Source organism: Muscardinus avellanarius (assembly GCF_963383645.1).
Source record: "Muscardinus avellanarius genome assembly, chromosome: 9".
NCBI classification, from domain to species: Eukaryota; Metazoa; Chordata; class Mammalia; order Rodentia; family Gliridae; genus Muscardinus; species Muscardinus avellanarius.
Window position 1 is genome coordinate 14,661,563 of NC_137795.1, and position 19,170 is coordinate 14,680,732.

The 19,170-nt window shown below is 42.2% G+C and overlaps 1 protein-coding gene across 1 annotated transcript in view; it reads left to right on the forward strand.

Moving 5' to 3' along the window:
- Positions 1-19,170, forward strand: part of SPMIP7 (sperm microtubule inner protein 7) — a gene marked incomplete at both ends in the record, with an annotated part of 38,082 nt that overhangs the window by 15,959 nt on the left and 2,953 nt on the right. The window contains 5 exons of the mRNA XM_080701164.1: positions 2,509-2,647; positions 4,497-4,564; positions 5,923-5,964; positions 6,869-6,976; positions 18,337-18,444. Coding sequence (XP_080557290.1) covers positions 2,509-2,647; positions 4,497-4,564; positions 5,923-5,964; positions 6,869-6,976; positions 18,337-18,444 — 465 coding nt within the window. The remainder of the gene's footprint in view (positions 1-2,508; positions 2,648-4,496; positions 4,565-5,922; positions 5,965-6,868; positions 6,977-18,336; positions 18,445-19,170) is intronic.

Here is a 19,170-nt window from a genome sequence, read left to right on the forward strand (position 1 = left end):
CTGAGAGGAAGGAGGGTGTGAGGAAGTGTCATCGCGTGCAAGCAGGTCACGTCGTCTGAGGCCCAAGGACGGCTGCTGACGTTCATCTGTGGATTTAGAATTCAGCGGAGTAGGAGTGTAGAAGCCAGACACATGGCCTAGCTTGGAGAAGAGGAGGGAGCTGAGTGAGAAGGCATGGTGAGAAGAAGAAAGCAGCGGTTTGTGAGGACGGCAGAGCACTAACGCAGGCCCAGTCCTCTTTCTCTCAATGTTGAACATTTTCTATTTCAACTTCATTTTTTTCATCCAAATTGATGGTACACCTGTGACCAAATATGGTTTCTTGACATACATAGATAAATGACTACATTCCCACAGGGTCTGTGAAAACAGAGAAATATATGATGCGAAGTTGTACTCTAGTGTCTTAAGACGGCTGTCGGCTCATCAACAATGTCACATTTCAATTCCAAGGCTTCAAACGTGTCTACTTGCTGAATATGGTAACTGGGAATCCTCCAATCATTTTGAGCCTTAATTTGCTCATCTTAAAAAGAAGGATTAGCTGGGGGTGGTGGCACACGCTTGTCATCCCCGCTCTTGGGAGGCAGAGACAGAAGGATCGCGCAGGTTGGAAGCCACCCTTGCTGGCTTAAGATGCCGTTTCCAAATAAAAAATAAAATAGGTCTGGGAGTGTAGCCCAGAGGTAGAAGGATTCCATCCCCAGCATCTCCAAAATATGTATAACTTTTAATGACCTCTAAAGCGCTCTCTGAATTTTGGGTTCATTTCCTATCTTATTTAAATTTTACTTTCATAAGAAAATTTCCAGTGGTCATCTTAGACACAGTTGATATTTTGGTTAAAGCCATGATACTTTACTCAAAATATAGCATTTAATAAAACAAAGTATCAAATTACAGAATTTAGTAGTCCCTCTTAAAATTATATTTTCTTAGGGGGAAATTCTTATAACCTCTATTGGAAATTTCATAAAATATTCATGGTATATGTCAGAAGCTCAAACACTGAGGTATCTTTTAAGCTCTGATTCAATTTGCTAAAGTACAATATTAGATCCTGTGTTAGAAAAATGCAATGTTTAAGCCTTTGATACAATTAAATATATTTTACTAGATTGAGCATTTCTTTAAGTTAAAAGTAGTTAGGTGTAGCATTTATTCATGACAGCAATTTCAAGATAAATGAGTTTGAAAAGTACTTATTTTGAAATGTATGGTAGACCTGTCACAGAGTTATTTTAACTTCACCAAATGTGTGTTCTTTAATCTGTACAACATCCCTGCATGGTTAATATAACTTGTAGTATAGTCCTTATTCACTGTTTTATCATAAGCACTTAGATCGCTGCTTGAAATGCAGTCATCTCTGAATAAATATGTGTTGAGGACGAGAAGCTCAAGGGCAGTTCAGTGCAAACTGACGGACAACTAAGTTACCGGCAGCACAGTTGGATAAGTCAAGAGCAGGGTCTGGGGATCGATCCATTTTGTCAAAGTATAGTGTTTAGAGTCGAGGGTGAGTTGTTTGTTTGCATTACGGGTCAAATTGAAGTTGATATCACTGTGTGTGTAAGCCCATCAATAAGAACAGGAGCTTCCAAAACTCCAAGCCACAAGATCGTCTCTTTAGCCCAAGTTCCACTGACACACAGACCGGCTGTATTCGCCAGGGTGGCTAGAGCCCTCATAGCATGCTCATGAGTTGTCTAATTATGCAGCATTGCTGTGGGAGACCGGGAACGCTGCTGGCTCTCAAGGGCAAGTAATTTGGATAGGAAGCCTGACTTCAACCAGCATTAGCTGAGTGACCTAAGCAAGCCAAGTTCATTTTCAAAACCATGATTTATTTGCAAATGAGTCCTCTTTCTGTCCTGCTGGAAATTCAAATGAAAAATTTTGGCAATTTATAGAAGTATACATACGACTGCTCTGCTGTCATGTGACAGGTTGCCAAGTATTTAGCAGCTTGCATTATCTCACAGTTCCCTGGGCCAGAAGTCATTCCAGGCTCGTCCCAACTGGATGCAGCATTAGGTCCTCCAGGCTGGAGGCAAGGGGCTGGCCGGGGCTGGTCCTCATCTTTCAGCATCATTCAGGCTGCTGGAAGATTTCAGTTCATTGCATCATAGGGCTCAAGAACTTTGTTATTTCAAGGACAGTCAAAGAGCATCTGCTGCTATGTGGACCACTTTTTAGGGCTCACTTCTTTAGGCGAGCCAATCATGAGAGTCCATCTTTGGATTAACTCAGATTCAGCTGATTAGGGACTTACATGTGCTCGGTCCCTCTTCCCATGTAAAGTAACATATCACAGGAGGGCTGTCCCATAGTGTCCACCTGCTGCCCACTCTTGGGCCCTGAGGGATTCCATTTGGTATGAACACCAGGGGTAGGAATCATGAGGCCATCTTAGAATTCTGCCTCTCATGGTATATGATGTTGTTAGGAACTATTTCAATTGAAAAAATGCTTGACATAAAATATCCTTATTTCATACTTCCCCAGAGCTTATGAAGTTGTTCCTTGGGACAAAATGCTGCCACCGAAACTCGATCCAGAAGAAACCACAGTAGAAAAAGCTGCTGACCTCATCTCACAGTGCTTTACACTGAAAAGATATGAGAGGTTGCCCGCAATAACCCAGGTCAGTGATCACCCCAGCAGTGACTCGTTCTACTGCGGATGAGCGGGGCTCCCAAACTTCAAGTGACGGTAATATTTTATTGTTGAGAATTACATATTGTTGACCCTCATGAAGGTCACCTATAACTGTAAATACTTTTATATTATCAATACTGAAAGTACTTATTATTTAAAAACTACCTCGCCGGGCGTGGTGGCGCACGCTTGTAATCCCCGCGCTTGGGAGGCAGAGACAGGAGGATCGCGCAGGTTCGAAGCCAGCCACGCGCGCTGGCTTAGGAGACCCTGTTTCTAAATAAAAATGTAAAAATAGGTCTGGGAGTGTAGCCCGGAGGTAGAAGGGCTTCAAGGAACCCCAGTACCACAAAAAATAAATAAATAAATAAAATAAATAAATAAATAAATAAATAAATAAAATAAAAACTACCTCTGCCTTGAAAGTCATTTTCAATGACTGTTTTTAAATTCCCAAAATAAAAAGAACAATGAGTAAATAATGAAGGAGACAGAAACAGATTATTCCACCAGATAACCCTTGCTGAGGATAGTTCTGGAAATAACTTCTAGAATTTACCTCTCAAATCTTCAAGGCAGAATGGGAAGACCCATGAGTTATAGATTGCTATCTATTGTCTCTGATTACAAGATGTTCCTTCTTGTCATTTCTGAATATCAAGAAGAATTCATCATATAAATTATTCCATAGCCAGCGTACTTTCCTAAAGTGTGACTCTGTTCATGTTACGTCACTGATATAGCCCATCTTTTCTTAGAAAGTAAAATCCAGGACACACAAACTTCTTCATTATTTACCCACAACCCCTTCTCTGCCCTGCACCCCATCTCTCACCGTTCCCCTCTCTCACCCAGACATCAGTCCAGGTCGCGTTCCATCCTCTGTGCTGAACTGCCGCTTGCTCCCATCTGCCATACTCCGCTCAGTCTTGTCTTGGATGGGGTCCCTCCACCTTCAAACCCCAAGCACTCATGAGACCTCGGTCTTCACCTTTGACCTCCCAATACTGCACTGAATGTATTTGCCTCGATTTTGCAAAGCATCTTCTGCTTGCATTGATACCCTTTTTTGTGTGTTGTATATCACTGCATAGAAGTCTGGTTAAGCTGTTGCACTCCTTCTGAGGATAAGTTTTTGAATACATAAAACCTGCAGGATTGAAAAGGAAACTCGTTACATTGAAATATAGTTAGAGACAGGGGTCCCTAAGAGGTCTATGAGCCCCAGATTAAGAAGCCCACATTATCTTGTTAGATTTCTTCAGCTTTTATAGGAGAAATGATAATAAGAGAAGATAAAAGTAGCTTCAATGTAAAGACTCAAACCTGGGATTTTTACATAAAAGTCAAAATCAATTAAAGGACAAAAATGTTTATGATTACATCTATTTTAAGGATTTCTCAATTTCTTCAAAATATTTTTATATCTTGCAAACAGTGGTCATTTCATTACATTTTTTAGTGTTAAAATAATCTACTGTCCAGTGTCATTCCTAGACAAGATGAGGCTCAGAGCTCCGGTGCTGGGCTAGTCTGCAAAGGGGGCTGACCTGGGAGAGGGCCATGGCTTCCAAGGGTGGGCTTCCTCTGTGGAGGAAGATCTGGGGCCAGTGCTACCCATGAGAAAAGCAGAGGGGAATGGAGTCTGAGCACAGTGGAGACCAGGAGCAACTGAGAAGCAATGCCGAGTAACTGGGGGGCCTGCGGGGAGCTTTCTAGAAGGCTTGGGCTTTGCTGCTAGTTGAGAGGACTGCCAAGAACACCAGAGCTTATACCTTGAAATCACAACACCATGTTCATTAAATATCTGTTGTTCATTTTGGTAATGGTTTTAGATGGTCGGTGGACTCTGGGACAGATTCCAGACAAGATCCTTCTCGACACCCATCAAACCAGTCAATTTGTAAGTTCATTCTCCTAGGTGATCATTGCTTGGTTCTCACTAGGACAGGTTTATCAGTAAGAACTGGGTTCTTTAACCAAGAGATCAGAGATCAGGCCCAGGGCCTCTCCTCTAGTGGAGAGTGGTCCAGAGGCCCCCAGCCCAACATCCGTGAGACTGGGAAGATGCTCAGGGCACCTGTTTTCTCTGCCTTCTTTAAAATGTACAGTATTAAATGTACTATAACTATTATAAAAGAAGAGAGTTGTATAAGCAAGTTGATATCGACAATTATAATGTTGCAGTATTCCTTATACTTCACATAAAAGGAATTATAAATTATCTCCATCAACTTTTGAACCCATGCTTATTTATATCCTATTAATGTTTAAAATTATGGCCTTAATACTTTCCCGTGGCCATTTTGTGCATTTGGTTTAAAAGACCATATTTCTGCCTTTGAAAATATCACTACTTTGCCCCTTTATCATTTTTTCTTATACAACCCACAGGCCATGTTATTATCTCTTTTTACTGTTAAATTGATTTTTGAATAGTTTATATGTACAATGTGTACATATAACAATGTGAAGTTATCTGTGCGTCTGTTCCACGGCTTTCAAAATAAAATACCCCGAACACGACTGAGAGGCCTTTTGAACCTCTCCCCAGCACATCCACCTCCTTGAGGGACCAGGACTCCTCTGGATTTGATGTTTCACATTTTCATTCACTCCTTTAGTCCTTTAAAGTGTGTTATTGTCTAGCCAGGCCTGGAGGCGCATGCCCACAATCTCAGTACCTAGGAGGTTGAGGATCACGGTTCCAAGGCAGCCTCAGCTACTTAGTGAGGCCCTCCACAACTCAGTGAGACCCTGTTTCAAAATAAAAAAATAATGAATAGGGCTGGAGGTGTAGCTCAGAGATAGAATGCGCCTGGGTTCAATCCTCAGGATCACAAAAAATTAATTAAAATGTGTTATTGTCAGCCATTTTGTGATGCAGGTTTGGTTATAAATTCAATATAAATATTATTATGCAGATATTTCACTTAACATTGTGTTCATATGGTGCTTGAAAGACTCATACATCTTGACATCTCTGGCACTACACGTTTGTTCTCTTTAACTAAACAGATTTACCACAATCTAGTCACACATTATCAGAATGCAATTTTTTTCTAATTTTAATTGCAAATGGAATAACATTCACAAATCTTCACATACCCAAATATAAAAAATACTTCTGGGTCTTATATATAAATTTATAACTAAAATTATAAACTTTTAGAAGTCAACTTTTCTGAGTTATCACTGTAATAATTTCATATTATTAACAATATCGATAACCCAACTGCCTGTACTTTCTCTTTTTCTAAGTGTGAGTCCAAGTTCTAGAAGTAAATACATTCCTCTCTACACGTAAGTAATATTTCTCAGTGTTTTAAAAATAGTCTCTTTATGTCTCCACTGTAGTTGCTCTCAACTCAGTCCTGTCTGATATTCAATTTTTAAGATAACTTAGGTATTCTGACAGATTTATGTTTTCCTGGCTTCATACCTGTTTAATGTCAGGAGTTCCAGCAGGAGTTTTTCACAAAAAGGAGGAGTGTTACTTTTCTATTTTCCCAAACAGTATATTTTATGAAGTAAAATATTTTGGATGTCATTGCTGGCGCCAACTACACGCAGTCGTCCAGTTGCTGGGAAGTTCTGAGGGCCAGGAAGCTCCACTGCTCGGGTTCTACATTGATGTCTGGCCCCAAGAATGACGAGATAGGAGCGCGATATCTGCACTTTTTTCTGCTTTAGTTTGAAGAATAACCTTGAAATGAAGTGGCTGCTGGGAAAGTGGGCTGCTCCCTGGGTCCTTGTCCTCTCCTCTTTACTGTCCCTCTTCTGCCCTGTACTGGTGTCCCTGAGTGACACACTCCACTCCTGGCCTGTTCAGCCCCTGGGCTCATCACTGTGGCCCAGGCCCCAGGCTGCCAACCACGGGACTCTCGTTTCCTCTGGCAGGCGGTAATCCAAAACTGCCATGGTGCCCCAGACCTCTCCCTGCTGTCCAGGGAGGGGGCCTGGGGTTGCAGGAAGAGCCTGGGCCTGTGCTCAGGAAAACAAAACAGCTCCACAGCCGCTGTCCTCACTCTGCTCAAGCTTAAGATCAAACAGCACGGCACATTTGCTCTGAACAACTTAAAAATCACCATGTTTTAAGGGCAATGTTCTAACTTTTGCATTCTGAGCTTTGGATCAAACTTGGCAAGTAAAATTTCCTTTGGAAGTTAGAACCCTGCTCAACCATGTCTTCTTTTCACTCCAACAGTGGCCACGTGCAGACTACAGACACCGATAATGTGGACAACCCCTTTGGCGACATCACATCCCTGGCCAAGCCTCGGCGCTCCAAACCCCACTATACAAACACCAGTCGGTGAGTGCGGAGCAGCTGTCCACTTGTTTGATTATTAAGGATGACACAGGACGATGGGCTCTGTTACAGATGAAGGCATTGTTGCAAATGGTCTGGCCTGCTAATGAACACAGGGTGTTAGTGAGCTCGCTCTCGCTGTGATGAAGCACCTGAGGAAGTCAGCACAGCGGTGGAAGGGTGTGTTCTAGAACCATCATGGTCGGGAGCCTGTGATGGAGCAGTGTCACCTCACCGCAGCAGGGAGCAGAGGGAAGGAGGAAGGTGTGGTCCTGACATCCCTAGAGAGCTCAGCCTTCACCAGCCCCGCCTCCTAGGGCTGTGCCACCTCCCAGTGGCCACAGGCTGGTGACCAATGGCCTTCCATATGCGGTCTTTGGGTGACATTTAAGAGCCAAGCCTTGAAATGTAGCTTAAGATACCTGTGTCCTAAAAGAGATAGTTTGTCACGGTGGAGGTTACAGTTTGGGAGACTCGTGGGAACCTGGGGTAAGGCACGTCATCTCTGTCATGTTGCCATCTTCATCTGAAAGTGGTGGCACAAAACACCACCAAGAAGGTGATCGTGGGGTCAGTCATGTGCAGAAGGCCTCAGGGACATGACGGTAATAACAGATTATCAATGAAGTTATAAAGCAGGTCATTTTCTATTTATGTATTTATGTATATATTTATTTATTTATTCATTTGTGCGTGGTACTTGGGATTGAACCCAGAGGCATTCTACCTCTGAGCTACACCCCCAGTCCTATTTTATTTTTTATTTTGAAAACAGGGTTTTCTAAGTTACAGAGGGCCTCATGATGATGCAGAGGCTGGCCCCAAATCTGCAATCCTCCTTTCTCGGCCTCCCAAGAGCTGGGATTACAGGTGTGTACCAACACACCTGGCTAAATAGGTCCCACAACCCTGAAAGTGTGCCTGCCTCCTGAATTGGGATGACACCAGTGAGCTGGGACATGCACCGAAACCCTGGGTCCAGCAGGGACAGGACACCATCAAACCAAGCTCTGATATTCAGGCCTTTCCCCCTAATTTCTATTTATTGACTATGTATATTTAATTGGCTCCTCCTTGACTTACAGTGGAATTTTTCTGTAACCTCATCATCAGTGGAAAATGCCATTAATCAAAAATACATTGAATATGCTCAAGCCAGGCATAGTGGTGTGCGCCTGTAATCCCAGTACTTGAGAGACTGAGTAAAGAGGATCACAGGTTCAAGGCCAGCTTCAGCAACTTAGTGAGACCTTCACCAACTTAGGAAGACCCTGTTTAACAATAAGAAATAAAACAGGGCTGAGCGTGTAGCTTGGAAGAAGAACGTTCCTGAGTTCAATCTCTAGTACAAAAAAAAATAATAATAATAATAACCCATTGACTACGCTTAACCTACCAAACCTCCTAGCCTGGCAGTGCAACACGCCCTGGTATTCTTAACATGATGTTCACCTCTCTGGCTGGGCTGACTGGAGGCTTGCTGCCACGGCCCTGAATCCAAAGGAGAACTGAGCGTGCAGCACTAGCTGGGGAAGACCCAATCCACCCACATCCAGAGTATGTTTTGTACTAATTATGTATCACTTTTGCTCCATTTTAAAGCAAAAATAGTAAGTTGCACCATTATAAATTGAGGATTGACTGTATATTATTGTAGTAGAATATATATATATATCTATGTTAAAAACATAGATATAGAGAATAAATACGTTTTTATCCATTTTTCGGTGTGTGATAGTCTCACATGATAATGTAGCTCATAGTGACCAGAGCACCTAATGAGCTTCCTGGCTCCCTCCCCTCTCCCTCCTCCTCCATGCGGGGCTTGGCCTTGGTTCCCTCCCCTGGGCGCACAGGTCAGTGGGAGCACTTCCTGCACTGGTCTTCCTCTTCTCCGCCCACCTCCTCTTCCCCTAGACCACCTCCTGGCTCCACTTGGCTTCCTCCTCCATGACTAACGCCCCTCGGATTTCTCAGTTACTCCCGAGCTTCCACATGGGAGACAAAACATATGAACTTTCCCTTCCTGTGCCTGGCAAGTCTCATGTAACATAATGCTCTCCAGGACCTTTCATTTTCCTGCAAATGATACAATTTTGTTTTTCTTGATTGCTAAGTAGAATTCCATTGTTTGGATATCCCTTAATTTTATAATCTATTAATCTGTTGATGGACACCAAGGTTAGTTCCATAATTTGACTATTGTGAATTGTGCTGCTATAAACCTAAATATGCATATATTACTATAATATTCTGATTTCAGTCCCTTTGGGAAAGCTGGACCTTATGGTGGATCCATTCCCAATTTTTCTGAGGAAGCTCCACACTGATCTCCTTAGTGACTGCACTAATTTGCAATCCCACCAATAGTCTAGAGGAGTTCCTATTTCCCCACATCTTCCTAAACATTTATTGTTGTTTGACTTCTTGATTATTGCCATTCTGATAGAGATTAGATAGAATATCAGTACAGTTTTATGTTGCATCTCCCTGATTGCTAATGATGTTGGACTTTTTTCATGTATTTACTGGCCATTTATAGTTCTTGTATGAAGTGTCAGTTTAATTCAGTTGACCATCTCTTGATTGGGTTATTTGGTTTTTTTATTTTTTAGTATTAAGTCTTTTAAGTACTTTATGTATTCTAGATACTAGTCCTCTATCAAAGGAATAGCTGGCACAGATCTTCTCCCATTCTATAGGCTCTCTCTTTAGACTATTGATGGTTTCCTTTGTTGAACAGAAGTATTTTAGATTAATACCATCACATATATTAGTTCTTAGTTTGATTTCCTGAGCTTTGGAGGTCTTATTGAGGAAGTTTCTACCTGTGCCTATATGTTAAGAGTGTTGGACCTATGCAATACTTCTTCTCTCGTAATATCAAAGTGTGATATAATTTCCAAGTCTTTGATCCACTTCGAGTTGACTATCATGCCAGGTAAGAGGTAGGGATTTAATTTTATTTTTCTACAACTGGATAGCCAGTTTTCTCAACACCATTTGTTTAAAAAGCTGTCTTTTCTTCAACAAATGTCTTTGGTACTTTTGTGAAAATCAATTGGCTATAAGTGTGTAGATTTGTTTCTGTTTCTTTATTCTGTTCCGTTAGTCCATGTGTCTAATACCATGCTGTTTTTATTACTATAGTTCTGCAGTATAATTTGAAGTATAGAATTGTGATGTCTACTTTATGTTTCGTACTGTTAAGAATTGATTTGGCTGTTTTGGGTCTTTTGTTTCTTTATATGAAAGTTATGTCTGATTTTTCTAGGTCTGTGAAGAATGACATTAGTATTTTGATGGGGATTGCATTGACTCTGTAAATCACTTTTGGTAGAATGGCCATTTTGACAATATGTATTCTGCCTATCCAAGAGCAAGGAGATCTTTCCATCTTCTAAGATCTTCAATTTCTTTCTTTAGTGTTTTATATTTTTATTCTAATACACACACACACACACACACACACACACACACGTGTGTGTTCACCAATTGGAGTACTGAGTCTCAGAGAGGTTAAATTACAGTCATCCTTTGGTATGGCATAGAGGTTTGGAGGACCCTGCAGATATCATAACTCGAGGATCCTCAAGCCCCTTATATAGAATGGCTTAGAATTTGCACAGGACCTGCACACATCTCCCCGTATACCTCACCAGCTCTAGTTTACTAAAGTATCTAGGACAATGTACACGATGTGTAATTAGTTGTTACTATACTGCTGACAGAGGATGGGAAGGAAGATGCTTGTCCTTGTGCAGTACAGGCACAAACCTTCTTAAGTACTATGGATCTGCGGTCGACCGAATCCGTGGATACAGAACCCACAGATACCGGAGACCTATTATACTTTTCACGTCCACAAGATGGGCTCAAAATGTAAGTCCTATTCTCTTGCCATTATGCACCAAGGTGCCAAACACTAGGGGCATTCTATCATCAGTTTCTATAATGATTGACAAGTCTCACCAAAGAGACCATGCAGGGACATAGCAGGAATCACCGTCGCATTTTAAATATTAGTTTCTATCTTTTTGAAACATTTTCTGTGTCTGGAAGACAAGCTGGTTAAACCTCACGTAAGTGACCCTTCAGGGATATTCAATTGTTTGTTAAATGCAATACAATGTACTCTAATTTAGGATTTTCACATAATTTTATTTGTCTTATTCTTTGACTACTCCATTAAACTGCTAGATATGTTTGGACACTCCCCTTGGCTTCAAAATATAGTTATGTAACCTGTCTCACTGAAGGATTTAGTGATGGATGTCTGTCTGAGACTGGGATTACAACTCAAGCACTTGCTAACATGTGCAAAGCCCAGCACCATAATAATAATAATGATGATAATAATGTCTACCTAATTTATTAGTAACAACCTCCACCAATGGGTGGCTAAAGTGTCCACTATCTTGCTAAGACCTGTGGTAATATAAGGATAAAAGGGCAAAGGATTTACCCTCAAGGAGTTAGAAACCTTGGAGGGCTAATAAGCTCTACACACAAATCATTGTAAAGCAGAAGAATCAGTCTCACAGAAATCAGCTCTGTGCTTTCGAATGGCGGCTATGGAGAGAAATCACTTCTACTCCTGGGGTTGTAGGTGTCTCATGGTGCAATGTCCCAGGAAAGCCGTCGGGCAGTATGATTCTTCAGTTCTAAATTCTGCAAAGAAATAATTGCCATTAAACATATGAATCTTAAAAAATACTAATGAAGAATATAGACAAAACAATTTAAAATGTCCTTCTGGCACAAAAAATTAGTAAGTTTTTGAAATGTGTATCTGGATTTTGATATATGAACCCTTCTTGCTATGCCAGGGAATTATTCTTTGGGGATCATTATTCAAAGAGAGTGAATAAAAATATGGGGACATTGCTAAAATTTGATGTGAAAATATTCCATTTGCCTGAATAAATTTGAGAGTATGCTATTCTACTTCACCTTGCTGTAACTTTCTGGTGTTTTGTTTTTTAAGGAAGTGAAATTAAAAGCAGATCATACAAGTGACATGAACTGTAGTTTTCTGATTTGGGCACTAGAGGGCCTCCAAGGATGCAAACTTTTTCTTTGGATTAGTTTTCAATTTCTAATAGAATCTCAACCTTTTGACACAAAGAAACGTCTTCCATTTTTATTACAAAATACTTACAGATGAAAAATCTGATGTACTGTATAGCTTGTAAAATCACACAACATATGCCTGTACGCTCCCCACCCACCTAAGAAATAGATGTTCAGTAAGGTCTGTTAAGCCACTCCTGTGCTCCAGGGCCTCGCCTGCCTCAGCCCAGCAGTCACCCATTAGTCTGTATTTATCCTTGTATTGCTTTGCTTGACAGTTTTTTTTATCTGTGTAGGAATCTCTAAACAAAATGCTATGTATTTTTTACAATACCACATTGGCCTCAATGGCAAAATGCAGAAGAACCTATACAAGATGATGCTTTTTGTGTAAAGTCCCCAAACCCAGAATACATAAACTGACTTTGTGCCAGGTAGGGAGTGTGGTCTCATCCTATTCAGACTCTTCCTGAATTTTCACATCTCAGAGTTTCCTATGCAGAAATGTTTTCATGTTACTATCTCTGGCGCCCTCTGCACGACTGATGGTGCTCATGTCTGTGCACGCCCCACCCCTGACTGGAGCCATGTTTCAGGCAAGGGTCTGGGCCACTAATGGGCTTTGAGCATCTTCAGCCTTGGCAAACCCAGTGTCCCTGTAGGGTGACAGTTTTCCAAACTCCTTTAATAGTTAAATTTTTTTTGGGGGGGGTCACCAAGTCATCTGACATGACCAGTGTTTTTTAGGTTGGTGGGGATTATAATCACAAGTTAAAGATAGATTTTTTAAATTGTAGAATTGAATCTGATAATTATAGAAAAGTAATACAGAAAACTGAACTATAAATTACTACCAAACTCTCACCAAAAAAATCATCACCACTAGGACCATTCTGGAATACTTCCATCATCTTTTATGCCTTCCAGTTTTGCTTCTGTATACTTATATGGTGATGATCTTAGCGCTGTAGCCCTTGTTCCACCTCAGCACTGCAGTGTGACCCAGGGCGCACGCTCTCATCCACTCGCCATAACTTGAACTGGAATTGGCTAGTTTGTTTACGTTACCTATGGAACTTGTTACCATTTTCACTATGATAAATCTTTCAGTCACTTTTTACACAAATCTTTAATAACATGAAATTATTTACTTAGGGGAGACTCCTTGAATTAGATTCTGGGGATCAAAATATACAAGCATACTTAAGCTGGCTGCTAAATAATTTTTCAAGAATTTTATATAAATTCACAATGGAATCAATATTCAGGGCTCAGTATTTATGTCACTTTCAATGCAGCTCATCAAGCATCATCTTTTTCTCTTTGATGTGTTCATTATGAAAATAATGGAGAACTTTTAAAATATAAAAAGTAAAATTTATATTTTTAATCCTAATATTAAAGGTTTGATTACTCTTTATATTCCCCCTCCTTGTGTCTATGAATGTCTGCCATATAGATGTACATGTGCATTGTATATGCATGTCTGTGGGAAGTGTGCATCTATGTGTGAGATAAAAATACTCACTGGTTATTTTTGTGCATTCAAATCTTAATGGCTGCATAGTATTCTGCTATAAGTCTATATTAATTTTATGTAGGCCAAGTTATGACTACAATATCTTTCCTATGATAAATAACATAGCAAAAATAACCTCTTCGTCTATCTTTTCATCATTATGCATACATTTCTGACTAAATCCCTAAAAGTGGAATTATTGCATGAGTCTTTTCATTAAAATTAAAACTTCCTAATTCAGTAAGCAGATCTAATTATTATAAGCCAGTTATACTTAAAAAACTTAAAACATTAATGTGGTTTCCACTGCAGGCCCTCTTAACTTACAATTTGAGGCTTGTTGAGGAACTAGGAGAATCCAAAATACCCACTGGGCTTAAGAGAGCTAAACCGCTTTATCATTTCTTTAACCAGCCAGTGCAGTTTGCTAGATCTGGGTAACACTCAGGAAAGCTCTTCAAAATTATATAAACTCACCCGCCTTGCCACGCTGTGCCAAGCAGAACAGTTGAGCTGAGACTGAGGTAGAGCCCTCTTGCTTTTCAAATCTGTCTTCTCCTCTCTCCTCAACGCAAGACACAGGGGTGAAGAGAAGCCGGCCCTCGGAGCGCCTGCCTCCCGGTCCCTGGCCTTGGAGTGCTCTGTGGGCAGACGCGAGCCTGGGGACAAGATGTAGAATAATGGCCGGTGTGACTGCAGACCTGTGCACAGTCAGGGGCAGGCGCTCCTCCTGTCTGCTCCCCTCCCTCCCTTAGGACACAGAGAGCCCTGTTCCTGGTGAGGGCCCTGAAGGCAGAGCCAAGTGGGTCTTAGCAGGGCCTCCTCCCACTCCCTCAGTTCAGACGCTTGGCCCTGGTCAGAGCCCAGGCTGAGGGCTGGCCTCCGGGCCCCGCCAGGGCTCGCGGGCTCCATTCCCTCATTTTTCTGAGCCAGGCAGCCCCTACCACTCAGTCTGTCTTTTATCTGAGAATATCATGGAGTTTCCAATCCACTGTGCTTTTCCACTTAGTGATTTCTGTAAGGAATCATTTGAAAATAAAGATGGATTGTCCATAATGGATTTCCAGCCAGCCTGAAGTGGAAAAAGGGAGGCTTTCCCGCCGGGCCCTGGGCACCTTTGAAGAAAGGACCGGATCGCCCCACAACCCAAATGAAGAGCAGCTACAGACAGGATGTCCTCAGCTTCCCAGCACTTCTGCCTTCTCAGAGCACTTTCAAATCTACTCTTGTTTTGTTGCTCCAAATAGTGTGTTGAGGCTGAGGCACAGGGCCAGGTCTGTGCCCATCTGAGAGGGGAGGCCGAGACCAGGGGCGATAACTTTGGAGCCCTGATCTCTCATTTCATGAGCAGTGAAGAGAATCCAGAACACAGACCTCCTCTTCCCCAGGGTGAACGCTTCCCTGACCCCCTCAGCCCCCTCGAGCACTGTCCTACCTTTAGCAAGAATGGGCGTTGCTCTTACCTGGATAGAAAAGCTCTGGACTCTATTATTTCTACATCCCTTTCTAAATGGAAGGTGTGAAAGTCTAAGATGAGAAGGGGGAAATATATCTGCTAGATGATGATAACCATAACAATAAAACCCTAACTCCTGAGCAGTATCTCGGGGCTACAATATCTCAGGACATTTAGAGAAACACAGTTCAGTGACCAAAAGTCATTACAAAGTGACTCTCGTTTTACCTGCATGTCCCATTGATCAATAACATCAGACAAATCAAAACTTGCAGTGGACCTTTTCCGCTCTGGCCGCACACCTCTTGGATTCTCCGAGGTCTCCCTTTCCCTCCAGTCCTCTCGGCCCACTGTCCCTGAACCCAGACTGAACCCGTCAGCCCTTCCTCACTCCCTGCTTTCTCCGCCTCTCTCCCTCTGCACCTGCAGTCCCTTTTATATTGACTGCATGCCAACTGCAGGCTGGGCGCTATGCCGGAGCCTTCCCCGTAGCACAGGGACCCCGGCGTTTCGCAGCCAGAGCACAGTCGCTCTGACTAGAGCGCTTCCCTTTGGCCTCGGGTCTGGGTCTCTGGCTGGCCGGGGCAGCCCTGAGGGCTCCGTGCATCTCATCCCCCCTCCCTCACACTCTGCGTCTCTGCTTGTTGCCCCCTTGGGTCTTGGATCCTCTAGATGGGGGTTGGGGGTGTTGCTTAGCAAGAGATAGCTTGCCTAGCAGTGCAAGGTCTTGGGTTCAATTCCCAGCACTGCAAGAAAAACTAAAATAAAGGGAGAAAGTGTAAATAATAACTATGTAATCTAAAAGTGATCAGGTACCAGGCCTGCTTGATCTCTGCCTAGAAGTGTGCGTGACAGAGATTAGCTGTAAGTAGGAGATGGTCTCATGGACTTGGCCTCGCACGGATGCCCAACACTGAATGGTTCAGTTCACTCTGACCTGCGGAGGCTTTCCTGGCGAGGCCAGGAGGGGCCATGTGAGGGCTCCCATGCAGTCCAGGCACACTGTCCCGAAAACCCAGGCGTCTGGGTTGGAATCCACTTCTGCTACTCGTCAGCTTGGTTGGCTCTGGGCATGCGTCTTAGACTTTCATTGCCTCCCTCTTCCCAGTAAAGAAACAGGCGTGATGATAAGACACACAGCTCAGATATACTTTACCTATTAACTAGACAATTCATGGAAACAGCTAAAAGGGAATATAGCACATGCTCAGTAAGCATTAGTCATGTCTAGAGTACATAGAGAGGTTATACGCGTGCCTAAATCCATCCAAATACGCAGTGCATACCTTTAATTTGTAATGTGCCTTTCCCCACATTTTCCTTATTTTCTATTTGGCACTAATTATAAGTTATCTGTCTTCCTGTTTTCTGATTTCCCAGACATCCTTATTTTCTGAAATTACTCCATTTCTACTTTATTGTGCTTTGAGAGAAGCCATTATTTGTAAACTTGGGCAACAAAATAGTCAAGTTTACCTATTAGCAAGAAGCTCCAGCTCATGAGTGAATAAGGGGACAGAGAGTGTTCAGAACACAGCAGGCTGCGAAGCTGAAACTGAACACTGCACATTTTCAAATGGGCTGCTACTTCCCTCCGCTGTCTTCAAATGAAGAGGTGGATTCTTTGAACGTGAAACAAACTTGGAAATCAATTTCTCAGCTGTACAACTCAGTATTTCCCATAAATATCACCTCCCAGCAGAGAACCAGCACCAAAAAGTAATTTTCTTAATAGAAGATCAACGTTAGAGGCATATATGAACACATCACTTTCGCCCTTACCCAATTCCCACCCCATTCCCTAACATTTTGTACTCCATTAAGATGAATGACTACAACGCACCATTTAAAAAAAGATCAACACGTTGCAAAAAAGATTGCAAAAATTCCTTGCATGATGTCTCCACGTAAGAGGGTTAAATGGAATAAATTTAGAAGCAGTGTGGGTAAGAACTTTCATTTTCAAATATTTGGCAGTTTATTTTGCAACTGAATGTATTCCCAGCCCGAGCAGAGCAGCTAATCCGTCAACTCCTGCGTGGTGTGTGGTGTTATTGGACATGGGGTCATGGCACTTAGCACCGATAGCCTGCCTGCCACAGGACCCGTGTAGCTGTGCGCTCCACATCAAGCCCTTCACATGATCGACAGGTCGCTGTGTCGGCCTTTCTGTCTCTTAGCTGCGCATGCGGGAGGCCCCGACTTCAGAGGCAAAATTTTAATAGTGCAGGTGCTTGAGAGGCAGTGGAAAAAACCTGTCACACAGATGGAGGGGATTTCCTCTGTAACACGCATGGAAGCTTCAGTGAATGTTTGGGGGAAGAGACACTCACATATGTACTTTTGCTTCATTTTGATTACCTCCAGACTTACAGCTACACTCCCCCAAGAAGATCCCAAAAGTCCTAACGGGTATGGCCTAGAACTGAGTAGTTTTCGATCATTCATTCATTCGTTCATTCATTCATTCAGGTCCTTCCAGCAAGCCTTACAACTCTGCTCTAAAATGTGTCCTGAATTTCTGCCTCCTCTGGAATCATTAGAGATTGAAAAGTCCAACTCCCAGGCCATCCTCTTACCAATGAAATAAGAATGTAAGGTGTGGGGCCAGGCACTAATATCTTTTAAAGATATTTTAAAGATAGTACCAGAGAGAAGGGGGGGAGAGAACACTGCAGAATCTTCCCCTGTGATCATGTGTTTTCCTTCATTCTTCCTTCTCCTCTGGGAGGGAAGAGGATGGGGAAATAGAACAGCCAGTCGTGAAATTAAGCCAACAAGCCAGTGTAGAACCAGCCTGCTAGTTTACATTTGTTTTCTATGAGCAATTGTAGCAAATCATTTGAAAATAGTAATATAGGGCATTAATGGTGGCAAAAAAGATGTTTGGTGACAAACACCACAGTAAGAGTATGTGTCTAATAACACCAGAGTCAGCACTGCAGAGTTATGTGTGGAAGAGAGGCCTGGACCACTGTTGAGAACTGGTGTCTCATTACAGAATCAAGCTCAGCAGTGAGTCATGGATGTAAAAGATATGCAAATTTAAAATAATGGCAAAATATGCCCTGGAAGTAAGCTTTTCCCAACCCCACAGTAGAAGTGATGCCTCAATGTCTATGTGTCCACATGTCTGGGCCTCCAGGCTTCAGACCCTTGTGTGTGGACTGCCCAAATTCTAAACATTATACAGGGGACATAACGCACTGCATCGTCCTTTGTATTTTTTCCCACTTGAGTTCTAGTTACTGTGACTGTTTTTCAAATCATTATTTTAATTTTCTTCTACCTCCCTCTTTTAACTCTTCAATTCAGTGCTGCAAATATTCCAGGATATACGGGCAAGGTTCATTTCACAGCCACCCACCCAGCAAATTCTAATATTCCGTCAACAACCCCATCACCAGATTCTGAGCTGCACGGGTAAGTATGAAGCCTATTACTCAACCTGCTCAGTTACATTAGAAGGGGAAGTCCTAATTATGGTTATTCCATTAAAGAACAATTAAATGCTAAGAGCAAATTTATATTGTTAAATGAAATTGGGCATCAAGTCCAAAAAAAAAGGAGAAGAGTTAATTTTCCTACAGAGGGGAAGTTTATTTTGCATGTTTTTTAAACCTTACTCAAACTTATATTAGAAAGCAAATGAAGATAATAATGTTGATTATTATTTTCTTGTGTGGTACTGGAGATGGAACCCAAGGACATTCTACCTCCAAGTGACACCCCCAGCCCTATTTTTTATTCTTTATGTTGGAACAACATCGTACTGAGTTTCAAAGGGCCTCACTAAGTAGCTGAGGCTGTCTGTGCCCTGTGATCCTCCTGTCTCAGCCTCCCGAATGCTGGGATTACAAGGGTGTGCCCCCACCCCGGCAACCATATAGGCTATTGATGTTGCTACCCGGGCATCTTATGACGTTTAAGCCTAGCACAGGACAGAGTCTTGGTACTCCTCTCAGTCTTTACCACAAAATGCACACTACTTGGATGCATGGAACACACTTACCTGAGGCACATATTTGCTTCTTGTGAATGACCAGCTTTTTTTTTCTTCACAAAACACGTGAAAGTCACATCCATTTTAAACCCCATTTTTGCAAATTGAAACCGAAGACAATAGCTGGAAGGTGATGGAATATTATT